Source organism: Tursiops truncatus, chromosome 20 (genome assembly GCF_011762595.2).
Source record: "Tursiops truncatus isolate mTurTru1 chromosome 20, mTurTru1.mat.Y, whole genome shotgun sequence".
NCBI lineage: Eukaryota > Metazoa > Chordata > Mammalia > Artiodactyla > Delphinidae > Tursiops > Tursiops truncatus.
The window spans coordinates 15,206,438-15,233,544 of NC_047053.1; the positions used below are offsets into that span (position 1 = coordinate 15,206,438).

Consider the following 27,107-nt stretch of genomic DNA (forward strand, 5'->3'; position numbering starts at 1 on the left):
TTGTTTCTGGACTAAGTTAGATTGATTCTTAGCCTCAGGTGAGCTTGAATTCTTCGATATTATTTTCAGGCCTTTATACTTTTCTATTAGGTTGACAAGTTTTATTTTCATTAAAGCATGTGTACTTCAAAAAGTTCTTAGGGTAGATAGACATAGTATGTAATAAAAACATTGCTCTCCAGAAGAGGGGGGCATACAGATAAATAATGGGAATTTAAAATAACACTGGAGTCTTTGCCCAGACACATTCTGACTGTTTTATACTTCAACCTAGGATATCCACAGGTTTTTGCTGTTGCTGAGGATAAAGTCTGGTGGTGCTATGGGATATTAGAGGGAAGAAATAAGTAATAATTAGGACGGAACTGGTAGTTTTGCTTTAATTTAACCTGAAATTTTTGGTGCTAGGTGTTTCTTGAACAGTTCCTTAATAGACAATCCACATTTCTTAAATAAATTTTGACTTCATTTTGCTGAGAAGAACAAAAGAAAATAAATCTAAGTGTTTACTTTAGTATTGGATTATTGATGACTTAACCTTTGTCTGCTTTTTTCAAATGTGCTACTTTTATAATCAGGAGAAGCACATTGTCCTGGTTAATTGAACTCAACCCTCTTAACCTGTAGGCATTGAGGCCCCTCACTGGCTCGAGGACCTTTATGCTGGGAATCCATTGAGGTGGATTTATTTGAGAAAAAGTGAATCACACATGTGTTGATACAAAGAGGAAATGGCCTTTAAATTGTGTTTTCATAAAAGGAGTTTACATGATGATGGTTATTTGGGATTTGTTTTTTGAACGTGGGCATTTGGGGATTTCAGACTTCGTTTTTATTTATGTGTTTATTTTTTAAACTTCCCTCCAGATCCCAAAAGGATAATCACTTACAATGAAGCCATGGATAGTCCAGATCAATGAAGGACCAGACTGCCTATTTGTAACCTTTCTGCAGCATTAGAGCCACCGTTCATGGGGGACACAAGGCTTTTATGCTCCTAGATCTTCAACGCAGCAGAGGAACCATAAGTAGAATCACAGGATAATATATACAAATATATATATATATATACATATATATATATAGTTATTTAAAAAAAGGCACCTGAAAGTAATTAGACTTCTTAAGGAATCAAATTTATTTCAAGAGACTACACATGGTTATTTAATCTCTGGTACTGAATAGTTTTTTTTCTTTTTTCTTTTGTTAGTTTTCGTTTTTAAGTGTGAATGCAAGTGATTAATGAATATGGACTTATTAACAAGCGTGGTTCTAAAGTTCCTGCTGTCATCAACTTGGGCAACAAATGACCCACTGGAAAGGCAAATCCACTTAAAAGATCTCTGTATCTTGTTCTGTGACTAAAGTGATACACTAATCACGGGGAACCCAGAATGATTCAACATTTTTCCCCACTCCTCCCTTGATCTTTTGGTTATACTAATGAGCCCTGCGAGAATGCTGGATAAAATGCCTTGAAGTTTGCAGGGGTGTATTTTTTTAGAGAATATGATTTGCATGTCTTGTCAGGAGCTAAGCAGCCTCTGTGGGGTGTTGGGGAAATATTTTCTTTCTTTCCTTTTATTTTTTTGTGGGGTGGGGATAGGGGAGGGCATTGAAGTTCTACAGTTCTGGAATAGTTGGTGGTACATAGTTCACTTGGCTTTGGTTACATATTGGACTTTAATAAGTAAAGAATCCATGAGTGTCATTTAAAGAAAAGTTACAGAACAAACAATTGGCTTTAGATATTTAATATGGAAAAATACTCCTGTGCCCATATTTTAATGTAATTGTGTAAGTGGGAGCAAAAATATATTCTGCTTTTCAACTGTAGGTGCTCCGGACTTGCTCTCTGTCACTAACACTAAATGTGCTGTTTTTCTTGTTTTTCATCAAACATCTGAAGAGAAGCTTCTGTACCTTTCTGTAAATTCTCTTTTAATTTCTCAGAAATAATCTAAAGGGGGAAGAAAAAAGTCCATGAAAACTATGAAACTTCATGTTTTTAGCCAGTGAGGAGGTAATAAACCCTGCCTATAGAAGGTGTGTTTCCATTCAGACTATACTTCTGAGCTTATTAGCTTCTGATTATATCTTAATAAATATATTTTAATACTAGAGCAAATGGGTTTTTTAAAGAAAATAATGTGAAATTCTGGAAATTTTCTTTTGGGCAGAGAAGAGCATTAGCCCTGTCTTATCATCACATTACCATCCTGTTGCACTGCAGCTTGTATATAGCATGCTAAAATAAATTTTTTTGTGTGTGCAGAAACTAAGGGTCCAATTTAAGATTGGGTGGTGTTAGTGGCGTAAAAACAAGTTCTCTGGCCTGACATAGCATTGCGTCACACACACATAGAAATTAGTATATCCATGTATGTCAAATACAGGTTAAAATAGCAGGGCATTTATATAGAGAGATGTAGTCTTCTAATAAAAGTAGACTGGATCCCTAGGGGTATTTGGGGAGAAAGTAACTACTTTTGCTCAACCCTTTTGCTTAAGAAATGTCCAGTTTTGAGCGACTGTAGTATGGATGAGTTTTCTTGTTTTGTTGATTATTTGAGGCTTTTAACAAGTAGTTTGTGAAAGAAGCTGTTGGACTCAGCATAGAGTAGAGAAAATATCTTTATAGTCTGGATTTCTGCCCTGCTTAGATTTTAAAAGTATAAGCATGGATTGCCAATTCCACTTGATGTAAACAAAACTTTTATACATAATATATATATATAATAACTTATTGTATCAGTCCAGGTTCAGAAACTTGTGGTAGGCCAGTTCCAGATAGTTTCATTTCCCCTGTAAACTGTATCACTTTTACAGATATTGTAATTTTCAAATGTATAATATGTTTACAGATGTGCCCTGCATTTAGTCTGCCTTGTTCTATTTTGATTTTTGTTGAGTCTCCTGCCTGCTTGCCAAAAGCTAGGATGCTTCAGGCCCATGTACAATTGAAAGCAGAGGCATCCTTGAGCTTTAAAGCATTGAACAAACTGGAAAATGCATCATACCACATACTAAAGTGAAAGAAGTCTGTGTTTTTGTGTTTTTTTTTAAATAAAAATTTTCAAAAGGTTAAAAAAAAAAGATACAAGGTTGATTAAAGGAAAAAAAAAAGGCTCCAGTTTGTTTTACAGGTTTTAAAGTTCTGCTGTGTGTTCAATTGCCTTGTGTAACCACTTGTCGCCTTAGGGCCAGATTCTCTCCCTCTCCCCTTGTCACCCTCCTTTTTTTAAACATCCATTTTGCTTACCTGGAATTTGAAAGCTCTTCTGTGTCACAACTCACAAGAAACTTTCTGGGTTTGTGATATACAGAGGTTGAATGAATATATATTTTAAAAGGAAAAAAAAAAAAAACAGCCCGCATCTGAATTTTTAATTTAGAAGCAACACTTACTTGAAAATACCTTTTGAAAGTTGTCATTGCTTTCCTACTTCCCTTCCACATCCCTCAGGCCTCCATGTTTAGAGAAGCCAAAAAGAGAATGTACCCCATCTCTGTGTCTGTCCAAAGGTTTTTGAGTCTCACTTCTAAATGAAACAATGCAACATTTCACTTTGATTTCCCCACTGAAATTTCCTTGATTATATGGTTAGAGGTATAGAGTTAGGGATGTCTCTTAACCTTCTGGAACCCTAGTGCCCCATAATTAACTGTCAGTATTTTGGGGGCATTGGGTTAATGGACTTACTTGCCTAGGTACAAGCAGGACTTTTGAGACATGTCTCCTTTGTGCTGTTTGGTAACACTTAACTCTACTTGTCGCAATCTTTCTTAGGTCCTCACACAATTCCTTACAGAGCACTTATTAAAAAAAGAAAAATCTTAAGAGTTGATGTTTTCTGATTATTTTGTGTAAGCTTCAGCTGTGATTAATTTAGCACATTTAAATAACATTGATGTGTTATTGTTCGGTATAAAGAATTTTTCTTCAACTCAGAGTATTAGTACTGTAGCATAAACCAAATACAGTCTAGAGGGGATTTTTAACATCCCTCCATTATAAAGACTGAAAAGGTGTGTGTCTGTGTGTGTGTTTGTTGAGTGCTTGTGTGTGTGAGAGAGAGGGAGATATTAAAAATTAGTAAATGAATGTGTGTAAGACATTATATTAGTATTCAGAGAATGAACTTGTATTTATTTTGTGCCATTTGTTTTCATTACACAGAATAAAGTCAGGTGGTTTTAATCCTTAAAAGGGTAGTATTTGAAAAATGGCACTAAGAATGAAATCATGACCTATTTTTTTAATAGCTATGAAGATACTAATTAAGGGTGAAGATTTCTTTTTAAATCTGTCTTGATTGTAGGTGTCTGTGTCACATACCACTCTCTTGTAGATGTCTTGAATAATTCCCCTTCCCCACAAAAGACAGGGTGTATTTATCTTTCTCTTCATTCACCCCACTTTGCTGAACTGAAGTTAATTCCATAGCCTTTCCTCTGACTTCAGTAATAATGAGCTTTCACATACAATGTATTTACAGCATCTGTAGTCAGCCCTTCCTCCTCCTCTACTTTCTAGGAGTGGATAGACAATAACTAGGAATTTGTTAATGGCAGTTTGTTTTTCCTTAAATGGCTGGAGAGGTTTAGAATTTTGCTGTTTTCCTTAATCATCTGCTTACCCTAATCATCACAGAATCTGCAAAAACTTTATAAAGGAAAAAAAGTGCTGCATTGTTTTTTCAAATAACCGTTTCTAGGGAAAATATGACAAACCTCAACGAGTGTTGTCCACAGTACAAAATGTGTTTCTTTCACAAAACATTACATAGCAGTGGTAGTTCCGTACTTGGTTGTTAGGCTTGTTGCTAACCCAGTTGGAGGCATCTAATGGTTTATTTTTTGCTGTAAACTTTTTTAGTGAAATTGTATGTCATGTACCAAATGGCCACAGTCAAGGAAATTTAGAAGAGGACTTTGAATAAGGAGGAAGTCATTCTTTCAAGGCTTTCTTCCTCAAGTTCTAGAAATAGATTAAAAGTCTACACTTTCCAAGGATTATGAGAATAGTTATGCCACTGAGCCATATCCTCAAATAACACATGATCCCTCTTGTATACCTGTGCTAACTGTGTAAAACAGACACTATAGTGGGACAAATACATATTATGATCAGGTCTGTTAATGCTGCACCAGTTGTAGATTCTGATCAGGCAGTGTCTTTTAATAGTCCTACCCATAATTTTACTGTTGAATTTTTAAAAGAAAGGGTAGAATTTGCTCAGCTTTTTTCCCCCAAAAATGTTGATATTTGTTTAAAGGGGAGGGGAGAGGATAAGACTAAAAGAATAATAACTGCTTTATGTTTGCAGAGATGCATTAGGTTATCATTAGTTCTTAATATTGATGTTATTTTCATTAATGTAATTAATTGACAGAGCACCAGGATTCTTTTATTTTGAGAAAGATGGGCTTCTGCTTTAAGTATCTTAAAATGTTTCTATTTAAATATACATCAATCTGTTCAGATGTGTGAGAACCAGGACCACCCTGGGTTGGTTTAAAGAATGATGAATCATTGGCTTCACTGAAAAGCAAAATTTCACTTCACTAAAATTTACCGAGTTTTAAACTAAACTTCACACCATTTTGCTACTCAAGAAGGGTCTTACGAATAAATAGAGTTTTAAGTTGTCTACACGATAAAAACACTCAGTGAAGCATGAATGGTATATTGCTTTTGCATTACTGGGAGTGTCAAATAGCAGTTATGTGCTAGAAACCTATGGAACAGCCATCCTCACAAGTGGGTTTGCTGATTCAGACTTCCCTATTTATCCGTAAGATTTTGTTTATGTCCAGAGTTCTAAAGCCATTTTATAGTACTGCAGTATCCCTTTTCTGCAGCCTTATTAAAATAGCTACAGACATTTTCCAATTCAGTTTCACTTTGATTGCATATCAAAATTTTACTCTGTAGACCAACAAAACCAACTTGAGGTAAATTGCAGAGCTTTCCATAAATCCTTTTCTCCTCAGGTGCTAAACAAAGGCTCCAAAAATGGATACTGCTTTAGTAATGTCTGCTTTATTCTTAAATATTTCTTTTGCTAGGTGTAAAGATTTGGTGTTAACAAAAGTGGTTTAATATGTAAATATGAACGAATGCCTTTAGTTTACCCCTGTTTGTTTCCTTTATCCTCCGTGGAGGAGGATCCTTTCATGATACTGAATACATTTCATTAGGTATTGTTGCATTTTTAGGATGAGAATACAACTATTTTCTGTCTTGGATTAATCCTGCTGCTGCTATGAGAAACTGAAAAATCAAGAATGTGATGCACTTTTTACATTACTATATACCATACCTTTATAGGTTGCTTTGATACCTTTCCTGTAGCACAGCCACTAACGAAAGTGAATGAATTTAAAAATTCTCTTTGGGAGGGAATCAGTACAAATTATTTATGGTATTGGCCTATGAAGGACATTAACTTAGGAAAATACAAATTCTGTTAGTATTACACGTTTTGGCCTTAAAATGTCTTCTACTACTGAAAATCTTTTAAATCTTAATTTTGCTTCTGTTATTCCCTCTGCCTCAAAAAGAGGAGTTGGGAAGAATGGCTTAAAGGAAGTATCATTGGTTTGTTGCTGATCTTTTAGAAAGAAAACAATTGTCTACTATATATACTGGGAGCTTATTTTTGTTTGTATACAGAGGAGAAATAATGTTGCCCCAAGCCAATCCGATTTAGTTTAATCAAATCAATCAAAACCAGCTATTCTTCTCTAGCGTACTTTTACTTAGGAAAGATAAACTTATGCTACTTTACAAGAGGAAAAGTCATTTCTCAAGCACGTACTCAAACTTGAAGGAGATTGAACCCAATATGATGGAGGAAAAACACCAAATGGGGTGGAAGAATATGAGAGAGAGATGTGGTCCAAAGCTATCTGATTATATTTTGATGTTGCCAATATTGCAAAGCCAAAATTTTAATTTGCTTATTTAATATATTTGTTGGCCAGAGATCTATTTTTATATCAATGTGCCTTGCATGTATATTAAAAAAAAAATTGGAAAGGCCATGTTACAATGCCTGAGACAGTTGATGGTTCTTACCACCTCACTAATTTTTATGCAGTATGAAATGCTCATTCTATCACCCAACTGGTGCTCTCTGTTTAAAGTTACAGATCTCGTCACAAACTGGAACTATTTTATAAACTGGGAAGTGATTTGATTTACTTTTTTGGTTGTATCTTTTCCTTTTTTTTTTTTTTTTCAGTTCTTAGTCTGTTAGTGGCTGTTCTGTAGTGGGAAATAGTAAAAGGATTCTTCACTTTCTTTCCCTCCCCGCTCAGCACCTTCTTCAAGTAATGTGATGACACCATTTCTTGTGTGCTTTGAAAGAAGTTTCAGCTTGCTGTTTCCTTTAGTGTTATAAAAAGCATTGTTTGCAAAATCTAGGGAGATAATGGAGTCCACTTTCATTTGGAATTCTATGTGAGCTATGATCCAAGTTATTGGCTCTTTCCAACTTTAAAATTTTTTATTGTTAAAGCACCTTGCTTAGAAAATTTTAAATATTTATGTCTGCAACAATTGTCTCAAAATAATGAACTGTGCAATTATGTCATTAAAAAAAAGAAAAAAAAGATCTGAACTCTCCCTACTGTGACTTGTTAGTTTCTCTGTATTTCCTGCCAGTGTAAATGTGAAAAGCTTTGCTTGCATTACGTTTTAGAAATGCATTTTGCACACTCGAATTTTGCCGAAGCTCCATGAAAAGGTTAGATCTAAGTAGATGAATAAAGCTATGCACATGTCTTGAAAGTTTAATTTGTGTGTCATTACCAAAAGTGACCTATCCTTATTACTTTGCTGCTCTTAGCTTTACCATGTTTAGAAACATGGCTCAAAGTTAGAGTTCTGGGCTAGCTCATCAGTGGAACTAGAAGAGAGGAAAATTGGCACCTATTTTAATAACATAGGTTTAAAATGAGAGCTTGACTCATGTCTACTAAAGGGCTTTTTTTTGAAACAGGGCAGTTTTATCAGCTTTCCAAACTGTTGGATACTCTTCAATGAAATTTTCGTTGATTTGATCAAATAGAAATGGGAAGTAATTGAAACTGAAGTGAAGGAAGGACCTTTGCCACATGGAGTTCTGTGACAATTCTATATTAAACCTCTAAACCTGGTTTAAAGGTAGGATAGCCTTTTTACCTTTGCTTTAGCATAAATTTGGTTTACTGAATGAATGACTGACTTGAGATAAGAATCATTCAATTCTTTAAAGATCAAAGCACAGGTTAAAGATGATGTGTATCTTTTTAAAACTGCCCAAGCTGATTAGAACAGGTTAGAAACTGAGCTGATTTGGTTTAATTGCTGCAGTCTGCATGTACTAAATAGCTTTACTTCACATGTATGTGTACTTAAAGGTTGTGTAGATGTACTGGCCAGGTTTTGTCAAATCATCTTCTAAAAGATTGTTTTATATTCTCTTCCGGACCTTTGTAGAAGAGGCTAATATGTTTAAGTAGAGATAATACTAATGGTATTTTCCCCTTGCTCCTAGATATAAAAGAAATATTTCTGTTTTATAGCTTTTTCCTATGTATAGAAGAATATTACTTCTCTATCATCAAGTGTGCTCTTAATGTATGTTGTTGTCTTTGAAAACACAGCAAAACCCTTCTATACCTTCACTGAAAGTGACAGTTAAAATCTAAGTCTACTAATCAAGATGTGAAAGGTGGCCCATAATGCATGGCCTTAAAAGGCATGAATGCAGGAGTATAGCATCATCTTTGATGGCTATGACTACTCCTCAGCATCTGTCAGTGGTTCACATGTTCAGTCTTAGAACATTATTGGAGGAGCAAAGTAATTTCTGTGTCTTGTGTGCATCAGCACTTAGGAGCTGAGTTACCTCTTAATCTGGGGGAAAGGACAATTAATGGGCTACAATTATGTTAGAGGATTTTTTTCCTTCCATCTCCCAATTTAAAAAATGTTTTTTCAGTGTTTGTTTTGACCAGTCCAGAATGATAGGCCTTTTCTAGATACAAGAACAGTGGCCAGAAATTTACCCTTTTGCTAAATGCTTAGGTATTTGCCATAGCTGTTTCTGATGTCATGGATTCTGAGGAAGTGTCAGTTACATGATGATCTTCCTTTATTGGTGTCTTACTTCATGTTCAGTGTTTTAAAAATACAAATTACAAACACTCTACATCCATACCCAGATTTACTTATTTTATCAGGAAAAAAAACTTGAGAAATTTGTAGATCAAATTAAGAGACAATAAGTGTACATTGTTGAATAAAAAATTTTAAAGTTTCTGAGGTGTTTGTGTTATCATCTTTTGTGTGCTTTAATTCAAAAAAACTACTGAAAACTAAGTTAAGATCATGACATTGATAATATTTTTTTCAAAGTGTCAAATGTACAAATAATTTAAGTCTTAAATATAGCATGGTCATAGGTCATGGTTTTTTTTTCTAATCATACAGGTTATTAAGGTACTTAAGAATTGCCATATGTATGGAAAAATCGGTTGTGAGAGCAGCTATCCTGCCTTTTGTCATGACATTGAGCCTTATGTTCTTCCAGTTGAAATAAGAAACTGAAATTGAGCTAAGCAGTTAAGCAATATGGCAGTGCATATTTGAGAAACTTCCTAAGTTTGTTTAACATTGATTTGTCACAAGTGAAAAAAAACAGTGCTAACATCAACATTAGAGTGGGGGTTAGAAAAGATGAAAAAACATTTACCAAAAGTGTGTGTCACTATATAGACTGATGCATTTGGGTTATATGCTTTCATGTTCTTTGAAATAGGGAATCATTGTCCTTGGCCAGGTAAGTGACTTGCAAGGACACAAAAGGGAACTTGGGGTTTTACTGAAGCTTGTCTTTTAAGATTCTCAGACATGTAAATGTGATTTCTATAAAGCATGGTAGTTAATTCAGTCTACAAAGTTGTTGGGTTTTTTTTAATGACATTTATTGTGGATTTCAGCAGCTAACATTTGGAAGCAGTATCTGAGCAGAACATAAAATTCATTCTAGATTGCTTAGCAAGGACTCGTGCTTGGGGAATTGTTACTTGGAGCTTCTAATCCACTACTGTTGGATACGGCGAATTGATTGAATCTGGGAAGTCTGGGCATGAGAACCCCACTCTCTCCAGTGTTTATAGTCTCCTCCATGATGGTCACATTCCAAGATATACTGATAGCCACGGTATCCAGGATACTGGTAGCAAACCCAGCTAGGAAAGCCAAAGCAGATTGGATTATTAGAACTAGTTAAGAACCTGGTCAAGACCCCCAAACCTGAGCCTCTTTCCTCGACACAATGATATGGAAGGCTTTTAGGCTTAGAAAACAAGAGCCATCCTAAATACGCCAGGCACCATTTATGAGCAGATACCTACAACCAGCTGAAAATTAACCTTGATTATGAAAAAAGGTATGAGAGTAGTCAACATAAATCCTTCCATACAGGAATGTCTGGGGGAGGAAAAACTGAGATGCACTTACGCTCCACATTGTATCTTCATGGAACCAACTTCGTTGTTGAACCAACCCATGGCTTGCAAGGAGGGGTAGTCATCACAGATTTCCCATTGTCGTCCAATAAAGTTTTCTTTCTCAAAGATGGTAATCTTAGACTCCTTATGATTCTATAATGCAGAAATTTTTTTTTTTAAGTTTAGTACCGGTGTTAAGGCTGTCATTGTAATTCTTTACCAAATTTATCAAACTCAAAACTCTCCTGGTTTACAGGAGGAAGTACATGATCATTAATTGTAAAAATATTTCAGGCAATACAGAGATTTTAAAAATTGGGTAATCAAAAAAAAAAAAAAAATTGGGTAATCCTGGGCTTCCCTGGTGGCGCAGTGGTTGAGCGTCCGCCTGCCGATGCAGGGGACACAGGTTCGTGCCCCGGTCCAGGAAGATCCTACATGCCGCGGAGTGGCTGGGCCTCTGAGCCTGCGCGTCCGGAGCCTGTGCTCCGCAACGGCAGAGGCCACAACAGTGAGAGGCCCGCGTACCGCAAAAAAAAATTTAAAAAATTGGGTTATCCTGTTTAATCCAGTTTAATACCATAACATTTAAGATTTTTTTTTTTAAGATCTTTATTTTTGGCTGCGTTGTGTCTTCGTTGCTGCGCGCGGGCTTTCTCTAGTTGCGGCGAGTGGGGGCTAACCTTCGTTGCGGTGCGCGGGCTTCTCATTGCGGTGGCTTCTCTTGTTGTGGAGCACAGGCTCTAGGCACACAGGCTTCAGTAGTGTGGCACGTGGGCTCAGTAGTTGTGGCTTGCGGGCTCTGGAGCGCAGGCTCATTAGTTGTGGCGCATGGGCTTAGTTGCTCCACGGCATGTGGCATCTTCCTGGACCAGGGCTCGAACCCATGTCCCCTGCATTGGCAGGCGGATTCTTAACCACTGCGCCACCAGGGAAGTCCCAATACCATAACATTTAAGATGTACAAATAACTGATATACTTTGGAACAATGAAAGACCAATGAAGGAAAATTATGACAGCAGGAAAAATATTTGAAACACATAGCCAACCAAAGGATTAATTGTAATGTGGAAAAGATCCCACAAATTGATAGGAAAAGTAAGTCCATGTGTGCCTAAGTGTTTGTGTGTGTGCATGGCATTGGAAACAATGTAAATGTCCAGTAGGGGATATGAAGACTACACAGGCATTAAGAAGGCAGAGACTAACCTTTATGAAGTTCAAAAGCAGGCAAAACTAGCCTTAGTGATAGCAAGTGGAAAGGAGCAATTGATTGGAAAGGGACACCAGGTAATTTTATGGGGCAATGGAATTGTTCTCTATCTGGTTAGGGTGTTGGTTATGTGGGTATACATGTTTTTCAAAACTCATAAGTATATACACTTAGGATTTGTGCATTTCACTATGTGTAAATTATATCAATACATTAGAGGAAAAAAATTGGAGTTAAAGTGAGATGAAAACACATCCAGATAGGGAAATACTAAATACCTTTTAGTTCTAGAACAGTTTAGTTTACCATTTCCACTACTTGAATTTTGGTAGGACTTTAAGATGAGATAATTTAACAGCTAAAATCATGAGAAAATCGCATGATACAGATGAACATTTGAAAAGGTTTTAGCCTAGCCTTACTCCCAATGTAGGGATCATTTTTCAACACACCCCTCAAGGTCATCCTGCTTCTGCTTGAATTCTCCAAAAGACTAAAAGCATCCCATTCTGATGCATAATTGAATATTGCTTAGTGTTAGAAACAAAGTTAGGAATCAAAGATAAGAGGTGCTGGAGCTCTTGCCTACTTATTCAGTCTGTACTAAAGGGTTACTTCAGCATTACCCTGTTTCTAGGTAAAATGATACACAGATTGAAATTTAACTGGCCCAGGATTTACTTTTATTACATGGTAAGTGCTCTCACTAATTATCCTATTGCACTTCTGAAGATCTGGGCTCCTGAGTATCCGCTTCCTGACACCTATAAGAAGCCCTTACTTTTAGCTTAATAAAAATACCATCTAAAAAAAAAAAATACCATCTAGGAGAGAAAAAAATCAAATGGTAAACTTAGAAACTAAGGGAGCAGTGTTTTTCTTTTTATACCTTTTTCCTTCCTGCCACATTTCAGCATAACTGATGGGAAATAACATAAGTGTCAGTCCATATGCACCCTCTCTTATCCATCCCCCACATGCACAGAAATGAAAATTTCAGGGACTCACAGCTGAACAGATGGGGCGGAAGGACATGAGGCGCTCAATGTGGTAGGCATTACTCCCGCTCCAGGCATCCCAGCGAGGGTACTCTCCTCTCTCCAGGACAAACTGTTGCCCGCAGAAGCTGGTATGCTCATAACCAATCCAGCTGCCAAAGACAAGTAATGGTGTTTGTTCATGGTGTTCAGAGCTTACATGGCCTCATGGAGAAGGCATCTTTTGTTTTAGATGTTAACAGTGGGGTAAAATATCCAATTAAAGCCATGCAAAGTAATACTTTTATCATGAGAGGTGGAGAATGGCAGCTGCACTATGTGGGTTTGTAAATATATTTGTTTGGGGTTATCCACTGAAGAGGTGTACTTCACTGGCCTGAGTAATGAGTATTGACAAAGTCTAAAATTACATTTCCTTTCCAAGTTACCTTATTCTCTACTTGGAGCTCCAGGTTCAGGATCTAGTGACTGACTATTGCTTTGGCTCCAGCCAAACCTATTGACTTCTTTCTAAGAAAGCAAAGGGATGAACAGGCAGCTGATGAATGACTAGTCTCTTGTTTCCTTGTCACTTTGTGGGTTCTTCTGCATGCCTATATATACCTATACCTTATTTATTAAAACACCTCAGATTGATTTTTCACAACCAGGTCTCAGTTACTGATGACACCTTAAAGAATTTTACTTTAAGGGTTGAAGAGCTCAATTTTGGGGGTGAGCAACTTGTGGAAACCTGTCTACATGCACGGCCAGTTCTGCCTAGGCCAAAGTAGAGTCCTTGCCTTTGTGTTTTCAGGCTGATGATCAAGGCCTCAACTAACTTGCCAAGAGTAAGAAGACAAGAGAGGGTCTTCCTTGCCAAGGAGATTAACCACCACCAAGAAACTCCTGAAAGACTAGCTAGGAACTACAATTACTCTCTGGAGTTGAGTTCCTTTTTACAAAGAGAAATTAGCTAACAGTGTCTGCTCTGGGACATGGAGGGGAGTTAGCTGTGAAGCTGTAGCTTGATAGTTTCCTCTCTCTTTTCTGTAGGAAAGAAAAACTCAAGGGGCTTGTGGCTATTCTGAGGGAATCCCAGGCAGAAGCCTCTGGGCTCCAGAAGCACAGAACTGATTACCATCACTGCCCCACCACATGGTATATATTTCTTTAATCCCGCCCAAATCTAATACCAAGCCACTAAGAACCTCATGTTCCTTCCAGTTTTGAGTTACTAAATTACATATGTAGTGACTTTTGGGTTTTTTTTGAGATTACTTAAGTATGGAGGCTGCTCTCCCAGAAATGATTAGAGTTTGGGGGAACATCTTTCTTCCCTGATCTCCACCTTTATGGCCACATGTCTGAAGGGACCAGAAATAAGGGGCCTGATGTTCTGCTGAGGTCTATACTCACGCGCCACATTCCACCTTGAGAGACCGGACATTGTCAAAACTGCGCTCAGAGACATTTGGGCAGGAGCTGGTGAACTCCATTCTCTTGCCCTGGAAGTTCTCCTGGTCATAGATGGTTATCTGAAATGGGATTAAAATGGGAAAACAGAGCTAGAAAGTGGTACATCAGGAAGAACAGAGGCCCAGGCCAACATCTTAACCTGTGTCTGAACCTGTGTTTTCCATCACTAGCTGCAGCCCAGGAGGCCTGATGAGGTCTCTTCTAGTGTAGACTGGGTTAAGAAGGGGTTTGAACTAATAGCACTGGTTGGCGGTGTTCACATGCCCAGTCGGGATGAGGCGTGGGGATTGGTTTCTGACAGGAATTGTCCTCCAGGGATGATAGCCGACCTAGTGGGCGTACCAGTGATTTGTGGACTCTTACTCCACCATGCTTCCTGCATAAGTGTGGCCAGAAGCCATGAATCTGGGAGACCCAGGGAGGGCCTCCCTGTGAATTATTTCTTAGCCTCAGCTAAGAAATAATTATTTCTTAGCTCCAGCCACACCTGCTATAGAAACCTAAAGAGTAAAGGGAGAGTTGTGATAAACCCCTTTCATACCTTGAACTAGAACTTGGCTCTTGAACCTGGCTAGAGGACAACTCCCAAAGCTGTGAACAGGACTCAAGAGTTGACCCAGTGAGAAAGGTAAGGGTGTTGAGGGAAACAGTGGCTGAGGACCAGCCACTTCAGGCAGTGGTTACAACCAACCTCACGTTGGGAGTCAGGAGACCATAGTCCAACCATTTATTTGGGATCTGGTGGCAAATCTGTCCTCATTTCTGGGCCCTCAGTTTTTCCATGTCATGATTCACTTGGGCTGCTCTATTTTAAGATGATTTTAGCGGTGTGGAGGAAAATTGACCTAGAAAACTAGGTATCATTTCCCACCCATCATGGGCTTCCGGGGTCATCCTTCTTCTGTCCGAATGGGGCACCCTGAGAAGAACCTTCCTGAGACAGCATCTGGATTTTGGGTGAACCCTTCCCCTACAAGCTGGTGTTTTATTGGTCGGTCACTGTCCCATGGAAAAGCACAGCTCTGAGGCCTGCTCTGAGGTGGTATTATACCCCCTGCCCTGATGGAGTCCTCAATTTTCCCTGTGATAGCGATGGGCTTACCTTCCATGGCCCCACAGACCCCGGCATGGGGTTAGTTTGAGCCATCTTGGTGGTTGGAAGGGATTCTGGAAGACAGAACACACACCAATGACATGGTCTCTGGGGTGAGGGAAGAGGAGCACAGGCGGAAGTAAAGGAGGCTTGAAGTCCAGTAAACAGACTTTGGTTGGGACGCTGGCTCTGCCTCTCCCTAGCTGAGCCTCAGTTGTTTTCCATCGGTAAAACTTCTATGCGCAGAGTTATTGTAAGGATTAGAAGCAATAACGCAGGTAGAGCACTGAACAGATGCCATGACCACTTGGTAAACGTGGCTCTCGTCCTCTTGCCTGCCTCCGGGCACCCGCTGCTGGTGGCAGCATCGCCTCAGTCTTACATACCCCAGTGTAAACCCCTTGGCAGCCATCCAGTCCAGACGTTTCATATTACCAGTGCGTGGTCTCACTGTCACCTGGCTTCTCACAGCCCTCACACGGACCAGCTGTGCACAGCCATGCACCATTCCCTCCCTACTTCTCTGCCTTCTAGAACTACCCAGCCTTGGTCTTGCCTCCGGAGACTTTGCTGCTTTCCCCAGCCTATGGTGACTTGCTTTCTTTCCTCATTTCCAGCGCTCATCACGGTACTGATCTGTCTTCCTATTGAATATGTCCTGGGTGAACATCTCCATGGCAGGGCTGGGTCTCCAGAGTGACTGGTGTAGCACCATGCTGAGCCCATGTTGGGGTGGTGCGTGTTTAAGGAGGGGGACGGGCGGCATTGAAAGACTTACCGAAGGAAAGTGAGGAAGAAAAGAGGATGATCATAATAGCTGACACTGAACCGTGGCCCACCCTATGCCAGGCCCTGTCCTACATGCTTTACATGCATTAATACATTTAATCTTCACAATGAGCCTATGAGGGAAGCACTATCATTGTCCCCATTTTACAGGTGAGGAGGCTCATAGAGCTGAGGTAGATAGAAAAAGATGGTAGGAAGAGTAAAGGAGGGAAGGACAGGGGGCAGAGGTCAAGGAGGGAGGGAAGAAAGAAGACAGGCAGGTGGACGTCAATTTTCTTAACTCAGAACAGCCATTCATAGCTTTTCCCTCTGGCTGGTATTGGCCCAGGGACTGATGCATATAAACTCTGTGACGTAACTCTCCGTTCTGAACCTCTGAACAAGCACTTCCTAGCTCTTGCCCCCCTACCTTCTCCCTATGCCCCAGGAGCCTGTCATTTCTTGGGGCCCCATGCCCCCTCCCAGCTGTGGTTGCTAGGGCAGTGGTTATTGTCATGTAAGTGACTCCTCTTGGGGTGGCAAGAGGAGACTACCTCCCCCAGAGTACCCCAGTCTTCTCCAGCCATCTTCAGAGGCTCTGACCACAAGGCAGGAAGACGGGGTCCCCCTTCTGGGCATGTTTCTGCAGGGGAAGGAAAGGAAGGACCAGAGCACCCCTCAAGGCCTTACTCACCCAGCTCCTGCTGCACAGTCTGGGTCTCCATCTGGTGCCACTTCCTCTATGGCCCTGCTCTTTATAGCCCTGCGGCTGATGCCCTCCGGCCCTGTCAGCACTCTGCTTTCCCTCTGCTTTTGTTCCCCCTGATCCCAGAGCTTTGGTGGCTCAGCCTGCTGGGCGGACATCCCTCAGGGCTTTGTTTAAACCTGGGATACAGAAATCCAGAGAGGCCCTGCTGCTGTGGGCAAGGCTGGCTGTGCAGGCCTTGACTGCTGTGGACTTGCTCTCAGAGCAGCTGGGAGGTGAGGACAGGCCTCTGCGTGCATCTTGTCCCCTACTCTTCTCCAGATTCTCTTCCTCTCGCCACCCCAGGACCTTCTAAGACCCCATGTCGTAACAAACACATCAAAATGCACCTCCTTTCTCATACAGGATATACGTTTTGGTTGTTTTTGTTTAAAAATGCAAAGGATTATTACAATTCTGAACTCTATTTTTTAAAAAAATGGTTCAGTGTGTGCTTGGAAATCTTCATTATACCATATTTATATGTATAACTATGCAAGAGTCGAATTCAGTTATGGTCAGCTAGTAGACAGGACTCTCTCTTTAGCTATGTTATTAAATATTCATTTTAATTTCGCAGCTTTCTTTTTCAAATTTGGAGCCAATAAATCTTTTGAGGTTTTTAAAAAATATATTGCTTTAGGCCCTTAGCAGTCTCACAGGCCCAAGGTACCCTAACAGGTAAAATGATTTCTCCCTGGAATTTCAGGGCTCTTGGTGCGAAGAGTGTGTGGTGATTGGGGGCCTCCCCAGGAGCCCTGAAGGGGAGGATGTGTGGTTCAAGAATCATAGCTACTGTGAGAAAGAGGAGGGTGCATGGGTGGAGGTTGCCATGGGTGAGCCTGGCGGATGTGAGTTCAGATCCCAACTCCTCCTGGGTGGGTGACTGGGCAAGTTATTCAGCTTCTCTCAACCCCCAAAAAGGAGATACTATCTGCCTGACACATCGTAGGTTTATTATTACATATTATCCTACTCTCCTTCTGGTGACAGATCCTGTAGAAAATCTCATAGCAGCTTGGAGAGAGGAAGAAACTTTTCCTAGTAAAGTTCTCCCAATCCCTCTGCCAATCTCTCTGGCCTGGAACTCAGGTTTGTCTGAGCCCCCTTTTCTCAGAACCAAAAATCCAGGGGCCAGTTCTGGTACACACACAAGTATTTGCAGGTCAGGCAGAACATTCCAAATCCACTGGTCTGATGATAAGCGTGATGTGCCACCCTAGGATGTTTCTGCTGCTTGATTAATTGATGGCATCTGGATCGATGGCTGGCGAGAACAGAGTCGCCTTGGGGATCGTGGCCGGCTGGTGGCTGTGCAAGGGCTTAAGGCACCAGCTGTCCATGCTGGTGATTCTTCCTCGACTTTCCTTTTCTCTCTCCTCAGAACTGGGGTCTTGGGAAAACACTTATTATTTGTTCATTTGTTCATTCATTCATTCCTTGACTTCTGGACTGGCTTAGGTACCCCCACCAAGTGCTCTCATGACACCCTGCACTTACCGATGATGGCATGGATCACACTTAGAAATTGTTTTAGAAACTAGAAATATTGGGCTCCGAGGAGGGAAACTGGGCACTTGGGGTTCGAGTATAGGACAAAACTTTTCATAGTATAGTTTTCTGTACTTTTTGAGTTTTGAACAATGTGGACATATTTCTATCAAAACAAAGTTATTTTTGAAGATAAAGAAACTGCTTAATTATCTGCTGCTTCTGCTAGACGCCATCCTCTATGATGGCCGGGGCTCAGTTTTGTTCATTGTTTTATCTTTGGCTCTGGGCAAAACTCTTAGCTCAGTAAATATGTTTTTGTTTTGTTTTGTTTTGTTTTTTTAAAGAAGATGTTGGGGGTAGGAGTTTATTAATTAATTTATTTATTTTTGCTGTGTTGGGTCTTCGTTTCTGTGCGAGGGCTTTCTCCAGTTGTGGCAAGCGGGGGCCACTCTTCATCACGTTGCGGGGGCCTCTCACTATCGCGGCCTCTCTTGTTGCGGAGCACAGGCTCCAGACGCGCAGGCTCAGTAGTTGTGGCTCACAGGCGTAGTTGCTCCACGGCATGTGGGATCCTCCCAGACCAGGGCTCGAACCTGTGTCCCCTGCATTAGCAGGCAGATTCTCAACCACTGCGCCACCAGGGAAGCCCAGTAAATATGTTTTGAATGAATGAACGACATCCAATGATGGAGTTTTGTGACTCTGGCGGCAGAGGTGAAACTGACGTAGTCCTCACCACCCTAGCCACAGCCGACCTGCTTGTGTTGTGTTTGTGCTTCTTACATGCTCAGCATCTCAATTTGGGAGCTTTACACACTACTGAAGTGTTAGAGCCATGCAGGCTGATTGAGCCAATTTTTAATTTTTGCAGAAAAATGGGGCTTTCACGTTTGATTGAAAAGCCCAAACCCATGAACAAAACCACTGTAAGGGGGAAGATCAAGGTCACTGTGCAAACAATTTACAAATATCCATCCAATTTTCCTGGGGTCATGAGAATCCCTAGCCTGTCCTCTGTCCTCTTTCCTCAATTACCTTAAGTCCAAGGAAGCTGGAGAAGGAGTACCAAATCTCCAGTGCAACCATCATGCTTTCCAAATAGCACCTCAATGTTTTTTAAAAAATATTTATTTGGCTGCGCTGGGTCTTAGTTGCGGCACATGGGATCGTTGCCGCGTGTGGGCTCCTTTAGTTGCAGCACGCGGGATCTTTTTTTTTTAATAAATTTATTTATTTTTATTTATTTATTTTTGGCTGCATTGGGTCTGCGTTGCTGCACGTGGGCTTTCTCTAGTTGTGGCGAGCGCGGGCTACTCTTCGTTACGGTGCTCGGGCTTCTCCTTGCAGTGGCTTCTCTGTTGTGGAGCAGAGGCTCTAGGCGCCTGGGCTTCAGTCGTTGTGGCACATGGGCTCAGTAGTTGTGGCTTGGGAGCTCTAGAGCGCAGACTCAGTAGTTGTGGCGCACGGGCTTAATTGCTCCGTGGCATGTGGGATCTTCCCGGACCAGGGCTCCAACCCACATCCCCTGCATTGGCAGGCAGATTCTTAACCACTGCACCACCAGGGAAGCCCTGGGATCATCTTAGTTGCAGCATGCATGTGGGATCTAGTTCCCCAACCAGGGATTGAACCCGGGCCCCTTGCACTGGGAGTGTGGCGTCTTAGCCACTGGACCACCAGGGAAGTCCCCTCAATATGATTTTTAACCAAGTTCTACAGGATTCCCCCCCTGACATTGTTTGGAACTACTGCTTCACCTGCCCCATGATGGTTATGGCCTCAGAGCTCCAACTCCCTCCGCTGTCTCTTTCCAGGAAAGTCAGGGCACAGCCACTCCAGGAGTGGGAACCAAGAGAGCAACCAGCTTGTATTCCCTTCTCCCAAGCTGGGTTTGGGTCTCTCCTCTTCATCCTTAATAACAATAACTACTGTGTACAGAGCATTTACCGTGAACCAGACACTACCTTCTTTATTCTCAAAACAACCCCATGAAGTAGATCATTATAATACCCATTTTACCAGTGACTTAACTGAAGATCTGAGGGGCCAATTTCTGGGCCAGGGAACCCAACAGGGACTTGAATGCACGTCTCTCTGATTCGAAAGCACAGAGTTTTTCCTACTGGCAACCCTGCCTCTCTGGCGTAAAGTCGGATGATAATACCTACCTGACCCACGGCTGTCAGATGAAGGGAAATGAAGGTGTTTAGGGTAGCCTTTGGGACCCAGTACCATCAATAAATGGTAACTATATTATAGCTTGTTCCAAGTCAGATACTATCTTGTGCCAGATTCTCATAGAGATGAGTGGGAACAAGCAACAAAGTTTTAGAAACATTTATCAGATAAAAAATATTGTCTTTGAATTTCAAAAAGACCACATTCATTCCGTTTTCTTTTTTTTTTTTCCAATAGTTTTCTCTATTCCATTTTAACAGCGCATTCTGTCAGTTTAATCTTCTGCAGGGCATTGATCTACGGGGGACAGGGATTGTGAAGTCTGTTCTCAGTCCACACACTCATCACATGAACAGGTGGGGCAACTGTCTACCCAGCGGGAGGGGCTTTTAGATGTGGAGGTGATGACAGGCGTTGAGGAGAATGAGACAGTCCCCAAATGTAACGTGGTCGATTTGAACCTTGGGTTCCCCAGCACTAAGGCTACATGACAATCATGGTAGATGCTCAGAAGAATTTTATGGATGGCTTGGACACCCTGACCTTGTCTCTGGGCCCAGGGAGCCTCACAGGATGAGGCCCAGGGTGAGAGGGGTGAGGTCATGGGGCCAGGGCAGCCCCTGGACTCAGCACTTTTTGGCAAGAGCATAATGGGGCTGACCAGGCGGCTGAGCAGCACTTCTGTTGTTTGGGAATAAGCAGGATGAGTACAAAGCAAAGGGCCCAGTCAGCGTTCAGCCAGCACCTACCTCCCCCATGAGGGGCTGCTTCGGGGGGACCTTTATTGCCCTAGTCCTTGCTACACCTTTAAACAAGTAGGAGAACCAGGGCCTGGCTGGGCCTGAGAAGGCGCAAGCGCTAGGAGAGAACTTGGGGGGCATCTCAAGTCTCTGGTTCTTTCTGAGCTCTTTCTGTGTTCATCTATCCCTTTGCTTCCAGGCATAAACGGATGCCCGCTTGCTTGCTAGGGAGTGCTGCGGTCCTAAGGGCCCAGCCTCTTAACCTGCTTCTTCTGTGTGTAACTAGCTGGAGGGCATCTCAATTCCATTCGGTCTTACTGAATTTCTCAATACTGCAGCTTGTCATTTCCTCTCAACTGGAACCCCATGAAACTATTAGAAAAATAGGAACAAAGATGGGACTTATCCTATTGGGTGGCACTCAGCCCATTCTCTCAACTACAGCCAAGTAGTTCAACTCTGTGTCTCATTTAGGGCGGCCAGATTTAGCAGATAAAAATATAGGACACCCAGGTTAATTCGAATTCCAGATAAGCAATTAATATTTTGAAGTATAAATAGGTCCTAAACATTTTTTATCCTAAAAAATTATTTGCTGTTTATCTGAAATTCAAATGGAACGGGGTGTCCTGCTTTTGATCTGCCGACACCGGTCTCCTTCCACCTTTGTCTGGATCCAGAGGTGATACCCCTCTGCCAATCTGCTTCTCTGTTGTCCTTTGGAGAAGACAGTGTAAAAAAGTCACCATCCCGGGCTTCCCTGGTGGCGCAGTGGTTGAGAGTCCGCCTGCCGATGCAGGGGACACAGGTTCGTGCCCCAGTCCGGGAAGATCCCACATGCCGCGGAGTGGCTGGGCCCGTGAGCCATGGCCGCTGAGCCTGCGCGTCCGGAGCCTGTGCTCCGCAATGGGAGAGGCCACAACAGTGAGAGGCCCATGTACCGCAAAAAAAAAAAAAAAGTCACCATCCTCATGATCACTTCCCTGGCATACCCCGTCCCACCAGCCACCCTACAACATCCTTTGATAGAGTGGAGAACGGGAGAGAATCTATATGTTTTTAAGTGTTTTCCCAAATGTTATCTTATGTAATCCTCCCAAGTATCGCTGAAAGATATGCTTGGTTAACCCCATTTTACAGTAGAAGAATCAGACTCAGAGAGCTTATGTTACTTGCCCAAGGTCACAATGCTGGGAAGTGGCAGAATCAGGTTTCAAACTTGATTCTCTTTGATTCCAAAATCTATATTCTTTACTGTGTTGTTTATAGGAATCCCTCACCCTTCATTTGTTTGAACAGCATGACTCATAGACAGTAGCCATAAAAGCACATTTATTTTCATCTCCTCTGCCTCATTATGTTTTTCCACTGGGGCTAATTTCTTTCCCTTGCCCTGGATGTAAACTTGGGCAGTCCCAAGACCTTTTGTGGCCATTTTTAGGTAATAAAAAGTTGGATGTACTTTAAATCATAAAAGACAGTCTCAAGTTAAAGTGAGAATGTTCAATCCACTATAGTAACCAAAACGTCAATCTCCATTCAAAGGTGTCTTCTCCTTGCTACCCCAGATAGGACCTGCGTTAGGCAGAAAGCCTGAGCCCAGGTTAAGGGCACTCTTTTTTCTTTCTCCTGCTTACTCACTGGTTTCTGATCCTTCTAGGATTGGAGGGAATGGGAGAAGGAGAGCAGAACATTCCTTACCTGATGGTCCTGTGATAAGATGGCTTCACATTCTGTGCCCAGCAAATCTTCAAAACTGCCCGTCTTGTGGGCACTTACTGGTTCTTGGGAGACGCCGACCTCCCCGCGCGCCCCCCACCCCCCGCCGCCGCCACCACCACCTGCAGTAACCTTGACCCAGGTCTGTGCATCTCCACTCTGGCTATTGTTCCTTCTACAGCCCCTAGGCCCCTGGTGGTCTATGTCTAGCTTTACTCTGCTGAGGACCCATCAATCCTCCAAGAGTTCTGCTGGACTGAATCTGCTCCAGCTCCATCCCAGTTCCTTCTGAGGCATGACCCACGCCATGCCTCAGGAAACACTACATGTACTTTACCACAGCAAATTCTAGAAGGTAGGCTGATTCTTACTTAGCCTCCTCTGCTTTGCCTCATCCCTCAGCAACTGCCCAGCTCAACTTCTGACCTTTAGATTTCTAACTGCAGGGACACATAACAGGCTTTCTAAGTGGAGTCCCTGGAGCCTTCACCTAAGGTGAAGCTCTTTCACTCCTTCCCTGAAGGATGATGGGGTTCACAGCACAGCTTCTCGAAAAACTCTCTCCATAGTCTGTCTCTCATCTCTCCAACTGTACAGCCTCGGTGTCGGAAGGAAGTGTTAAGAGCCGTCAAATCAGTTCTCAAACACCTCCTTTGGAATTTCTGCATAGTGTTCTGTCACATAACTCACTTTGGTTTCTTTTTTTTTAATGTATATTTTTTTAACATGGACCATTTTTAAAGTCTTTATTGAATTTTGTTACAATATTGCTTCGGTTTTATGTTTTGGTTTTTTGGCTGTGGGGCATATGGGATCTTATCTCCCCCCAACCAGGGATCGAACCAGCACCCCCTGCATTGGAAGGTGAAGTCTTAACCACTAGATTGCCAGGGAAGTCCCCTCACTTTGGTTTCTAACATCTAATGTCTCAGCCAAAACGTCCATGTTCACATCCTGTAACATGGGTGTGTTACTTCGCTGCTCTCTTCATGCTGCTCACCCACCTGTGCTCCCTTTACCCCCAGCAGGAGAACTTACATCCTATTTCATCAGGCATGGATTTCCCCAACTTCCTGACCCTGGAACCTACAGTACCTGCAGCACTATCTACTTCCACACCAACCCTCACCTCTTCACCTCCAGTCCCAGATGTTCACCACTTCCTGTCCTGGATAACATACCATTCTGTCTTCTTAGGAATTTTATTTAATCGATTAGCCCTCTCTTTTCTAATATTTTAAAAAATAATGTCTATATTTTACTACAAAAGTATATGTAACTGAAGAAGTCATATATTAACTGTACAATAAATATTTTTTACAAACCCAGGAACCCTGCTTTTCAAAGGTTACCATTTTCAACTCTTTTAGCTTTTCCTTTGGTATTCATTGATTTTTAGACATTATATACTGATTTCTTATCTTGGCAGACAGGATTTTAGCTCTCTTCCCCTCCCCACTATCCTATAGATCCATTACAAATTTTGCTTAAATCCATATTCAGTGAATTCGTTTCTATGACTTTGTAAATATTATTTACTACTGGACCAAGTAATGCATGATAACGTTTCCTTTCTTGAACAGTGTTTTGTTTTCCCTGGAGTTAAACATTCCCTAGTTTTGTCATAGCTTCAGTTTTCTTGCATCTTCATGAAATACCTCTTAATACAATGTCCTACATGCTCAACCTATCAGAACCTCCTATTGGCTGCATCTTTTCCCCTTGGAGACTTCCATCTAGAAGCCTCTGTTCTCCTGCTCCAGACTGAAGAAGTTTCTGTCTATGCTACTGCATAGGTATTGCCCAGAGACCTCTCTTGGCTGACATCCTGGGAACTCCCTTGTCAGTGCTCCAGGGTTGAATCCGTGTCCTCTTTCATAGTTTACCCTCTTGTGTTAGGAAGACACATTCTCTAACAGTGTCCTGAGAAATGGCACATGAACGTAAATTTTTTAAGGTCAAAATATCTAAAAATGTATTTTTGTATGGTCACATTTGATTGAAGGTTTGGCTGCGTATAGAGTGCTAGTACCCTACAGATCGGGAAGGCGGTTCCCCTTTGTCTTCTACGTGCAATGTTGCTATTGAGACGTATAATGCCATTTTGATTCCTCATCCTGTATGAGACTTTTTTCATTCTTTCTAGAAGTTTTTTGTTTTTTTTTTTAATTCCCAGTGATCTGAATTTCCTGAGGCTGTGCCTTGGTAAAATCTTTTTTTCCCTTTATTTCTGTGAGCATTTAGTAGACTTTTTCAGCTTTCAGAAAAGACAGGTCCTTCAATTCTCTGAAATGTTCCTGTATTACTTCTTTGATCATTTTCTCACCTCTGTTTAATGTATTTCTTTTTCTGCAGCTATTATTCGTTGGACATTGGACCTCCCGAACTGATACTCTAGTTTTTTTTAGAAGGAGGCAGAACTGCACTCCTTCTGGAGGCTCTCAGGGAGAATCTCTTTCTTTGCCTTTTCCAGCTTCTAGAGGCTGGTTGCCTGCATTTCTTGGCTGATGGCCCCTTCCTTCAAGCCAACAGCATGGCATCTTCGAATCTCTCTCTGTGTGACGCTGGTCTTCCTGCCTGCCTCCCTCAAAAGGACCCTTGTGATTATATACCCAGATAATCCAGCATAATGTCCCCCATCTCAAGTTCCTTAATCATATCTGCAAAGTCCCTTTGCCATGTAAGATCATTTTCACAAGCTGTGGAGATTAGAATGTGGACGTATCTTTGCAGGCCCATTATTCTGTCTACCACAAACTTTTTACCAAATTTGTTATTTTAACTATCACATTGTTAATGTCCAAGAGTCCAGTTTTGTTTTCTGATTGTTTCATTTTTAAAGCATCCCGTTCTTGTTTCATAGATGCAGTATTTTCTTTTATCTCCCTGTGCATATTTTTGCTTCTTTGAAGTTTCTTCATCTCCCTACAATATCTCTATTCTCTTCAGGTTCCTTTACTTCTGTTTGTTTATTACTACTATTATTTTATGTTGGAGACTTTTCCTACATGTGTCATGATCTGTGGATGTCCTTTCTTATTGAAGAAAAAGTGCACTGGGAAAAACTGATTGGAAAGTCTGGATGGCTGGGTGAACACTGTCAACTGTAGATTTCATTATATGACAAAAGGTGGTCAGCCAGCTTTTTTGGTTGGGAATTATTAAAAATCAGTAACTGTAGGTGTTTTGCTTGGGTTGGTTCAATTTCCCCTCCTGGAAGTCATACTGCACTCTTTGTGTCATTGTGCCCAGCCCAAACACAGGGACTGGTGAGTTATACTGCACCTCCTTAAAGGCTCCTGTTCACTTTTTGTTTCAAAGATCTGATTGGAAGTTACATATGTCTGCTGGTTGCATCAGTGATGGAGTTCGTTTCTGGTTTTTGGTCTCCATGTCATGTTAATTTTTAACCTCTCTCCTACTGACTCTTTTTCCTCAGCCTATAAACATGCTTAAGGCTCCTCATCTGAAAACAAAACCCCAACCTACCCCCTCCAACACTCTGCTTCCCCTTCTGGATGTCACCTACTCTCTCTCTGCCTTCATAACCACAGGTCTTAAAAAAAAGTAACTATTTCAACTTCCTCACCTCCCTCTCTGTCTTCAAAAACAGCAATCTTATTTCTGTCCTTGCCTTTCTTCCAAAACTGCTTTGGCAAGGGAGACCAGTGATTTCCATATTGCCACATCCGACGGACCCTTTTTTTTCTCTCTCTACAATATTTGACTCATTGAACGTGTCCTTCTTTAGAAACTCTCCCTTGACCTCCATCTGAGTGACTGCTCTCTGCTGCTTCTCAATCTTCTCAGTCTCTTCCCTTTCCCCTTCCTGCTCCTTCTAGGTCAGTCTTCCTGACTCTGTTCTTGGCCTCCTTTTCTTCTCATTCTAGACTCTCCTTAGCTAATCTCATCTACTCCCAAGACTTCAACAACCACTTTATTCTGATAACCCTCAGAGCTATATTTCAAATTCAGACATCTCTCTGTGTATTCGTTTCCTAGGGCTACTGTACAAATAACCACAAACTTGGCTTAAAACAAGAGAAATTTATTCTCTCAGAGTTCCAGAGGCCAGAAGTTTTTTTTTGTTTTTTTTTTTGCGGTACGCGGGCCTCTCACTGTTGTGACCTCTCCTGTTGCGGAGCACAGGCTCCGGACGCGCAGGCTCAGCGGCCATGGCTCACGGGCCCAGCC

At 41.4% G+C, this 27,107-nt stretch overlaps 2 protein-coding genes across 2 annotated transcripts in view; one reads left to right on the top strand and one right to left on the bottom strand.

Moving 5' to 3' along the window:
• The window catches only part of NUFIP2 (nuclear FMR1 interacting protein 2), a 29,001-nt gene extending 19,685 nt beyond the window's left edge, over nt 1-9,316 (top strand). The window contains exon 4 of the mRNA XM_019926998.3: nt 868-9,316. Coding sequence (XP_019782557.1) covers nt 868-920 — 53 coding nt within the window. The 3' untranslated portion in view covers nt 921-9,316. The remainder of the gene's footprint in view (nt 1-867) is intronic.
• Nucleotides 9,317-9,989: 673 nt separating this feature from the next.
• Nucleotides 9,990-15,323, bottom strand: CRYBA1 (crystallin beta A1). The gene is made up of 5 exons (XM_033847610.1): nt 15,279-15,323; nt 14,117-14,235; nt 12,729-12,870; nt 10,517-10,659; nt 9,990-10,245 (listed from the first exon to the last, which is right to left on the bottom strand). Exons 1-5 carry the CDS (start codon nt 15,321-15,323, stop codon nt 10,098-10,100), a joined length of 597 nt encoding a protein of 198 aa, XP_033703501.1. The 3' UTR covers nt 9,990-10,097.
• Between the last annotated feature and the right edge of the window lie 11,784 nt (nt 15,324-27,107).